The sequence below is a fragment of the Tupaia chinensis genome, unplaced genomic scaffold (assembly GCF_000334495.1).
Source record: "Tupaia chinensis unplaced genomic scaffold, TupChi_1.0 Scaffold000146_1, whole genome shotgun sequence".
NCBI lineage: Eukaryota > Metazoa > Chordata > Mammalia > Scandentia > Tupaiidae > Tupaia > Tupaia belangeri.
The window spans coordinates 12,441,351-12,451,070 of record NW_006159616.1 but is presented as its reverse complement, the minus strand read 5'-3'; the positions used below and the strand labels follow the sequence as shown (position 1 = coordinate 12,451,070).

At 42.7% G+C, this 9,720-nt stretch overlaps 1 protein-coding gene across 1 annotated transcript in view; it reads right to left on the bottom strand.

The window, feature by feature from the left end:
• The window catches only part of MTOR (mechanistic target of rapamycin kinase), a 163,881-nt gene that overhangs the window by 48,414 nt on the left and 105,747 nt on the right, over positions 1–9,720 (bottom strand). Inside the window, exon 31 of the mRNA XM_006145332.3 lies at positions 2,961–3,061. Within this exon, the coding sequence (XP_006145394.1) occupies positions 2,961–3,061 (101 nt within the window). The remainder of the gene's footprint in view (positions 1–2,960; positions 3,062–9,720) is intronic.

Here is a 9,720-nt window from a genome sequence, read left to right as displayed (position 1 = left end):
CCCTACACATGAAGCACCTCACAGTTCAATGGCACACTGGGAAATTACATTTTCCTCTAAACAACTGAAAATGGCATGACCCAGATAGGGGACAAGATTAGACAAATAGGTTGCCCATCCTACTCTGGCAATATCTTTGCCTCCAGAGGGAGGAAATAAATGTTTTAAAAGGCTCTGTTACAGCAGGAAGATAGACTAGGTCACAGCACTGTGGTCTTTGTGTCACACTAGACAGAGGAAACGGCTGCTTCCAGGAAGAGGCTTCACTTCCCCTGGTGGGATGAACATGTGTCAAACGCCAGGATTTGCAAGACCATCTGTAGAAAAGACAGCAGCTTCATTAGCTGCGAACTGCAGGTTTTACAAGGCATTTTCCTGCCTTTCACTCCAGACCATCATCTCATCTATTCTCTATGCCTCTGGGCAAAAGCAAATAGCAAACGATGACTCCTCAGGAAGCAATTTGTTTTTGAAAAATGTTCCAGATCCAGCCCAGAGCTATGAAAGGAAAGGATATAAACTCTGTGACTCAAGAGAGACAGGAGGATAGAATGGAGGAGGAAGGTTACGTAACCTTCCTCTGCACTCCAGAGGTGAAGCTCTTCCTTTGGGACATCCTATATTATACAGTGCCTCTCTTCTCTTGTCAAGGACATCTCTGGAGTAGATCTTGCCAATTTCAGCCAGAGCCTACCTAGTGCCAGAAATTTGCATGTCTGTAGGAATTAAAAATAAATCCCTGTTTTAAAATACTCTGGAAGTAGGACTAAGGTGGGCAAGTGTTAGGCTATAGCAAGGAGGACATCAGAGAAAACAAAATGGTCAAAAAGCTTGTAATTGTTGGAGAAAGTAAAAAACAGGGGCTCATTATATAATTCTCTTTGTTTTATTAAAAATTTTTTTTAATATGTTGGTAATATTCTGTACTAAAAATTAAATAAAATGAGATAGACAACTATCTCTTTACTCCTGCTTAGGATAAAGACATGATGGATGGAGCTCTAGCAACTATACTGGATCATGAGGTGTACTTTAAAATGAAAGACCTGGCAGAGGGAGGCTAGTGTCTGGCAGGGAGTAGGGCTAGAAAAAGAGAAAAATGAAGGGCCCATGCTAAGCACGCAAAGCAGAAATATGGAAAAAGGCTAATAATGATGGAGCCAACAACCAGTCTGGGAATTCCTACCTTTAGATCTATTTTTCCACATTATTTATTTATTAATTTTTTAAAAATTTGCTACAGGGTACATGTGCTCACCAGAGAAAGACACAGAAAGAGAGGGAAAATGAGAAAGCAAGCTGACAGGTCTGGGACTTAACCTGCGATCAGTCATGTGGGAGTCCAGTACCTTAACCATGCCACCTGTCAGCCTTCTAGATTTCATTTTTTTAAAGAATTATTTTATTTAACTTTATTTATTTTATTTTGACCAGAGAAGGACAGAGTGAGAGAGAGAAAAGGGGAAATTGAGAAAGCAAGCTGTTAGGTTCGGGACTTGAACCATGGTCAGCCAGGTGGGAGTCCAGTGCCCTTAACCACCAAGCACCTGCTGGCCCCCTAGATTTCATTTTTGAAAGAGAAAAATAACCCAGTAACTTTAATATAAACAATAAAAAATATGGGTTAGCCCATGGCCTAATGATCAAGGAGACTGGATCCCAAATGGCCCACCACAGTTTGAATCTCAGGCCTGAAAGCTTGAAAAACATGTCAGGCGTGTATGCACATGTGCCCAAAATCATGACAGGACAAAGAAATGAAGAAGGGAGTGTGGTATGACCATGGGTGTTTTCTTCTCTTCTCTCTCCAAAGAACACACATGCTCTAGAGCAAAAAAAAAAAAAAAAGTAAAGCAGAAAAAAAAAGATGAATATAAGTCCTACTACTGTATGATAAGACATATATTTGGTCTTTGTCTCTGTTTCCTGGGACAGAGCTCTAAAACCCTCAGAATGTCCCCACTAATAGGAGTGACTTTTGCTAATCACAATGAATGCTTTTGATTATGCTAATAAGGAAACTGAGGTTCCTACAAAGCCTCAGGAAGTGGATGGTTTCTAGAAAAATCAAGTGATTAGAAATTTTGAGGGTCAACCAGGCCTTCAGGATAGGTGAGTGGCGGGGGGCTGCAGGTTAAGTACAATACAGACTCGTGAGCAATGAGCTTCCGGGTTGGTGAATGTGCAAGGAGGCAGGCCAATGGCACACCCCACTCCACAAGGGCAGAAGTTCCTGAGCTCTAAACCCTTCCATACCTCACCCTATGCATTTGTCCACCCACACCCTTTATATTAACTGGTAGATACAAGTAAAGCATTTCCCTGAGCTCTGAGAGTAATCCTAGAAAATAATCAAACCCAAAGAGGGTAGTCGGAACTCCATGGGACATGAGCTGCATGGGGGTTGGGCATGCTGGTGTGGAGATACAGATACTGACGTCAATCACTGCTGAAGGGTCCAGGGTGACTGAGAGCTGGTCAGTCCAAAGCGCAAGTCACAACCTGAACTTGTACCTGGTGTTTGTGGTCGGGGGCCATCTTTTAAGTACTGAGCCCTTAACCTGCAGGCCCTGATGTTATTTCCAGGTAGACAGTATCGGAACTGCTAGACTGCATTGCTGTTTGCTGGAGGACTGCTTGGCGTGTGGGGAAAATCCCCGCACATACAGTGCCAGCAGAACTGTGTGGCTGTGCGTGAGCGTGCTGAGTCTGTTCTTCTTACCCACCAAATCTCGACTTCGATGTTTGCTCACTATCTCCTTGGCCTCCCCATGAAGATCCATTTTTATTGCCATTGAACAGGTTAATCAAAATGATCAGGTAGGAAAGAGGGCATCTGTAGAAGTAGGTAGATTCAGACTGTTTTCATAAGTTCTCAGTATCCACATCTCCACCTGGAGCCTCAGTGCCTCACTCCTAGGATATGCACCCCCTGCCTCACCTCAACCTGGGTGCCTTACCTAAACCCCATGCAGCTGCAGCAGCCATCCGGGCCATCTTGGCTTGGGTCTCATCATTAACCAGGGTCCACTTTTCACAGCACTGCTGGTGGAGCTGCCCCCTAAAGGAAAAGAATTATACAGTCAGGTTAACCAAAATAGCCTCTGGAACTAACTAGTCTTCCTCTCCAGTCCCTTGAGCAGCTACATAGCTACAGAGGAACTGGCCTGAAAGGGGCCTGCCTTGAACTGAGAGCCTTTAAATAAAAAGCATACAGGCTCATGTACTAGAAAAGTGAATGGGCTATTTCTTGTTTCTATGGCCTGGTGTTCACAATTTGTCTGAGAATGAGTTTATCAAGGGCAGGGACCATGTTTAACTCTATGTGATGTGAAATGTTCTGGACATCTGGCCCCCTTCATAAATATTAAATCACTTCTCTCCTATGCCAGTGAACTCTGGGCTCTTTCCCCTTGGCAGGCCTACAGAGAAAGCAATCTGAAGAGACACATCTGGACATTCATTTTGTGTTCAAAGCTATAGGGAAATTGGCTCTGAACAGTATTATACAAATGGTTTCAGACTAAAATGAAACCCAAATGAAATAAATCTGTATAGAAGAAAGGCTCTACAATGGTTCACTACCAGAAATCTAGATGCTGCTTATCCTCAGAATTCTGTACAATTACTACGAGTCTAAGTTCTATGAGATATTAAGATACGGATGGTGCTCAGTAGGCCTCGATACACAAAGAGAAAAGGAAGCCCTTCTTAAGAACAGAGAGGTCCTGTTAAAACTGTGATTTTATGCTATTATGCAAATTCAAGAACCTGATTTCATGTGACCTTTAAAATGCAGCCAGGAGACTCCTGATTTCTTCCTGTTTTCTGAAAGACATGTTGCCGGGTATTTTAACTTGGCAGTGGAAGTGGAATCAAGAAAAAGGGCTCATGAGTTGCACTGTATACAGCGGGACATGCTGGTGGTAGGGATAGAGACACTGAAGCCAGTCACTGACGAAGGGATCTAGGCTGAGCTCCCTCAGAATCTGATTAGGATAAGTGCTCAGAGCCAGAATCCAGCATCTTGGCACAGCAGATATTAACTTCTCTGGCTCTCGAGAGAGCCAAAACACAAGCACTCTGGCTCAATACAGAGCTGAGACCAGAGAGGAAGTGGGTAGCCATCATGCTCTATGCATTGAATGAAGCTCAGTGCTGAGTGTTGGCGAAGTTCAGTGTTTGTTCCCTGCCACCCCGACTTAAACCTCTTGCCCTGAGACCAGTAGCTGGCATAAGGGCGACATCGCTGGACTCCCATGTCTGCGACTGTGGTTCAAGTCCCGGACTTGAGGGCTTAAACTCATACCAGGCACGCATGTGTCCGTGCCCAAGATCCTAAGAGGAGAATGGAGAAGGGATTGTGGCGTGGCCATCCACACTGGGGGGTGATTTCTCACTTTCTGTCTGTTTCTCTCCGTCTTTCTGGTGAGTACATGCGCCCTATTGCAAAAACCTCTCAAAAACAAAAGCAAAACAAAAAAGAATCTCTTTTCCTGGGCTCAGCTAGGCGCTATCTTAATGTATGTACCACATCCTTTAGAGAGCTCCTGCAGATGGCTGGGCTGTACCTGCTGAGTTTCTGTCTTGGTAGGTCTGGGGTGGGGCCTGAGAATGTGTGTTTCTTTCTTTTTTTTTGGAGAGATTTTCACTGTAGGGCGCGTGCGCTCGCCAGACAGACAGAGAGAGACATAGAGACAGAAAGCGAGAAATCACCCCCCAGGGGGGATGGTCATGCCGCAATCCCTTCTCCTCCATTCTCCTCTCAGGATCTTGGGCAAGCACGCACACACGCCCAGCGTGAGTTTTAAGCCACCGGGTCCGGGACACGAACCGCGGTCGACTACGTGGGAGTCCAGCGACATAGCCATTACGCTAACTGCTGGTTCCCCGAGAATGTGTGTTTCTAACAAGCTTCTACATGTTGTCAGTTGTAGGTCCAGGGGCCACAGCTCGAGGACCACTGGATTAGAGGAACAGCTAATCTGTGCAGCAGATTTCTGTTGGGGTCCTGCCTGGAGGTAAAGGAGAAAGCTACGTGAAATTTGAATGGTCCTTCCAACCTGTAAATTCAAATTTTTACAGCCTTCCTCTATTCTTTGCTCAGGACCACCTATTTCGGTGCCACAGGTCACTTCAACATTGTTTTTTTCTATTTAAAAATTTTTATTTAATTTTATTTATTATTATTACAATTTTTCAATTTGCTACAGAGCTTGTGTACTGTCTAGAGACAGAGAGAAAGTGAGAAAGCAAACTGTCAGGTCTGGTACTTGAACTCTGGTTGGCTATGGGAGTCCAGCACCTTAACCACCATGCCACCTGCTGGTTCTGCTTCAGTTTTTCTTTTCATCTAGAGCCAGGGAGCAAATTCAGTGATTAGATCCCACAGACTGTCGCCTCAAGAGACAGAGTAGCTAGTGGTGCAGGAGTGGCATCCTGGCGGTGACAGCAGGCCTGCCTTTACCATGGTGCTGTGTGCACAGCAGTCAGAACCTGGTGGTACACTCGGAGAAACAGAGGCATAGCTCCTCTCTCCCACAAACGTGCATTATAAAAAATAAAATAAACAAAAAGTAAGAGATTGTTTGTGGGGCAAGAACCAGGACAGGTCTTCTCATACCCTTCCTGCACAACAGGAAGAACTGGGTGAAAGGCCTGCCCTGCAGGACGGGGGCCTTCCCACCTAGTGTGTAGGTTTGAAAAAGTCTGAAGGGGTTTCGTCATTTGGAATGCCTCTGCTGGTGTGCTGCCTGTGCTCTGCCCAAGGAGTCCGTTCTCCAGGGTCTAGAGGCTGTGTGGGAAACGGTATGGAGAGGTTCGCTTAGGCCCACTCAGGCTGCAGGTGTGGCTGTGTGTGCCACAGGGAAAGGTCTTGGGTTTTTGCTCACAGGTAACTCCAGATTATTATGAATGCCACTTCAAGTGGCTCAGGTGCATTCGAGATCATATGCTTGAAGCAAAAGAAATTAAGACACTGCACTCTAAACAAAATTGATTAAATAAACCACATCAGAAATCAGAAAAAAACTCAGCTTCCTTTACCCCTTTCTAAAATCTTTTAGTTGTGCACATTGTTGAACCCCTTGGTCAGCATCACTGGCTATTCATACTTTATAGGTAACTATAAATCTGAAAAGAATCCAAGAGATGGGAGATCTATGGGACTGAGAACTATAATCTTAGGAGACCAGAATCACTCCATCCTTGGGAGATTTCAGGAAAGCTGTCTCACCTTCTGTGAGCCTGCCACATAAGAAGACATGAAATCCTATCCCAAGTCTCTCCATTCATCTAAGCTGTATCACTTTAACCCAGCTAGAGACTGTGGTTGTTTCTAATCCAAAAGGGGATGGGAGAAGGGTAGGAACCAGGCACAGTTTCAAGGGAGAAGTGGTGGAGAGGATTTCAGAAAGTAGAAAAGGGGATGACAAGTGAGGAGGGCAAGTGTAAATAACTTGGCCTGAGCCCGGATTATGAGACAGTTCACTGAGAAATAGCTAAAGAAGTAGGTTGGAACCACAGGTGAAAGATTCTGAATGCCAGGTGGTGACATCGGTATGTAAATCTAAAGGCAACAGGGAGATATGAAAGCATTTTAAGAATGCTTTAGAGTTGAATTTTTAAGAACATTTAGGAGCCAGTCCTGTGGTATGGTGGTTAGGTGGCTAGATCCCACACAGCTGACCTCATGGACTAGGAACCAGCGGCTTGAGAAACACACCAGGCACGTGTGTGTGTGTGCCCAAACTCCCAAAAGGAGTGAGAAATTGAGGGAAAGGGATTGTGGCATGACCAATCCCCACAGGGATGGTTTCCCATCTTCTCTCTCCTGTCTGTCTTTCTCGGGCAATTGCATGCATTCTCTGGCAAATTAAAAAACATAAACAAACAAAAAAACCCCAGAAATTTATATCTTTTTTTACCTTTCTCTTAAAAAGATATGCTTGTGGCTCGGCAGGTGGTGTGGTGGTTAAGGGTGCTGGACTCTCACAAGGCCGAGCGCGGTTTGAGTCCTGGACTTGGTGGCTTACTTTCTCACTTTCCCTCTCTCACTCTGTCCCTCTCTGGTTAAATCAAAATATGAATAAATAAAGTTAAATAAAATAATGCATTAAAAAAAGATATGACTGCATGACAGCTACCTTGAAAATAAAATAACTTGTTTTTGAAATAACATGTCTAACTCTTGTTATCATGTCTTTCTTCTACTTCGGATTGTCAGTGTCGGAGAGTGCTCTGCAGTGACGCGGACGTCCCCCACTTGCATGGCCCAACACGGCAGCCACGAGACATACATGGCTCCTGAGTACCTGAAAGGTGGCTACTGGGAGTGAGAAATGAGATTTTAAATTCTGTCTAGTTTTAAAATAGCCTTTGTAGCTAGTGGCTAACACTTGAACAGTGCAGTTTTAGATACTTGGATTTAAAAAGTTTTAGTTATTATGAAGCAATGAAGTGAATCTGGGAAGATATGCTTCCTAAATTTATTGAATAGGTGAATAATGTAAGATGGTACTTTATAAAAATAAGTAACAACAATATTTTGAATCTCCTAATAATGGTTAAATCAGACAATTAAGTTAATTTCATGTAATCTTACATTATCATATATTATATATATATGTATGTATATATGTGTGGTGTGTGTGATTGAATGTCTAAGGCTAAATTCATTGGCATTAAATTTTTTTTTTTTAGTTTTTTGCTAGAGTACATGTGTTTGCCAGAGTAAAAGAGAGAGAGGGAAAGTGAGAGATAACATTCCAGAGGGGATGGCCACTCCACAATTCTTCTTTTGACATGCATGCACATGTGTCCAGTGTGATTCTTAAGCCACCACGTCTGAGACTTGAACTGCTCAGCTGGCTATGTGGGATCCCGCACCTGAACCTCCATGCCATTTGCTGGTCCAACATTAAATTTTCATTTAAAGTCTTACGACATCTTCTCTCTTGGTAATATGGTAATAACTTTATTTATATTAAGAGGCAGTAGTGACAATTTACCAGGGCCAACAGGTGGCATGGTGGTTAAGGCGCTGGACACTCCCACATGGCCGACTACAGTTAGAGTCTAGGACCTGGTGGTTTGTTTTCTCACTTTCCTTCTCTCTCTCTGTCTCTCTCTCTCTGGTCAAATTAAAATAAATAAATAAACAAAAAAAAAATAAATAATTCTTAAAAAAAAAAAAGATAGTTTACCAAAAGAATATCTGTAATTAGGTACAGAAAGATAGTGTAGTGAAAGAGCATTCTTTCAGAAACCTGACTATAATTTTGCCCAATATTAATCTTTAAACTTCCCAAAGTATATAATTTAAAATAAAATCTGCCAACAGTGAATAGACTATATTTATTAATATGATAGACTATTATAAAGCCATTAAAAATGAGACAGTAGCCCTATAGGTACTGTCAAGACCCGTGGCCTAGACTTCCTAAGTGAAAAAAGCGAGGTTTAAAATGTTATTATAAACAGAGCATTAGTACACGTGTGACAGGAAACAGGACATACTACCCCAAGATATGCCACTTTGGAATACTGCACATTTTAAGGAAATGGCACCAGAGCAGGTCAGACATCTAAGATGTCATCTTCTGAAGGTCATAAAACCCTCAAGTGAAAGGCATTCTCCTTATACCCAGAAGAAAGAAACAACCTTATCTCTGAAGGCCTAGAGTCACAGAAGATAATCTTAACAGGCTTTGCTGTTTCCTCAGTTTGTTATCATTAGATCATACCCTTTGTGCTCTATTCTATTTCTCCATAACTATCTACTTTTTGTTTTTATTAGATTGTTGCCACAGAACATGTGTGCTTCCAGGAGAGAGAGAGAGACAGGGAAAGTGAGAAATCATCCCCCAGGACGGATGGCCATGCCACAATCCCTTATCTTCCATTCTCTTCTCAGGATTTTGGGCACACACGTACACATGCTGTTTCTCTTTCTCTCTTGTTCATAGACGAGACAAACTTTAAATTAAAAAACTTAGGTTTAATTAATTCTTTCAATCTTCATAGCCTCCTATGTATAACTTAAATAAACTTGTATGCTTTTATTCTATTAATCTAATCTGTCTTTTGTTACAGAGGCCTCAGCCATGAACCTAAGAAGAGTAGAAGAAAATATATTTTCCCTTCCCTGCACTTGGATTATCCCTGGAAGCCTATATAAAGTGATCACAGTGTCTAGAAGTCTGGGTGGTAGGGGACAAGATGACATCCGAGGTCTATAACTCTGTTGTAGTCTTGTACTACTGAATTTGTACCATGTGCATATTACCTTTCCAAAAAAATGCCTTAAAAATAAAAAAAGAATATGAAGATAATTATTTATTTTTAAATTTTTGGAGATATATTTGCTATAGGGTACGTGTACTCACCAGAGAGACAGAGATAGAAAGGAAGAAATCACCCCCTAGGGGGATGCCATGCCACAATACCCTCTCCTCCATTCTCCTCTCAGGATTTTAGATATGCACGCATATGCATCTGGCCTGAGTTTTAAGCCGCTGGATCCAGGACTCAAACTATGGTTAACTATGTGGGAGTCCAGCAATGTAACCATTATGCCATCTGCTGGTACCAAGGATTTTTTTTTTTTAACTGTCAGAGGTTACGTGGGCTTTCCAAAGGGAGACAGAGAGATGGAGATGGGGAGAAAGCAAACCCAATGGGATATGGTCACATTACAATCCCTCTTCCTCCATTTCTCCT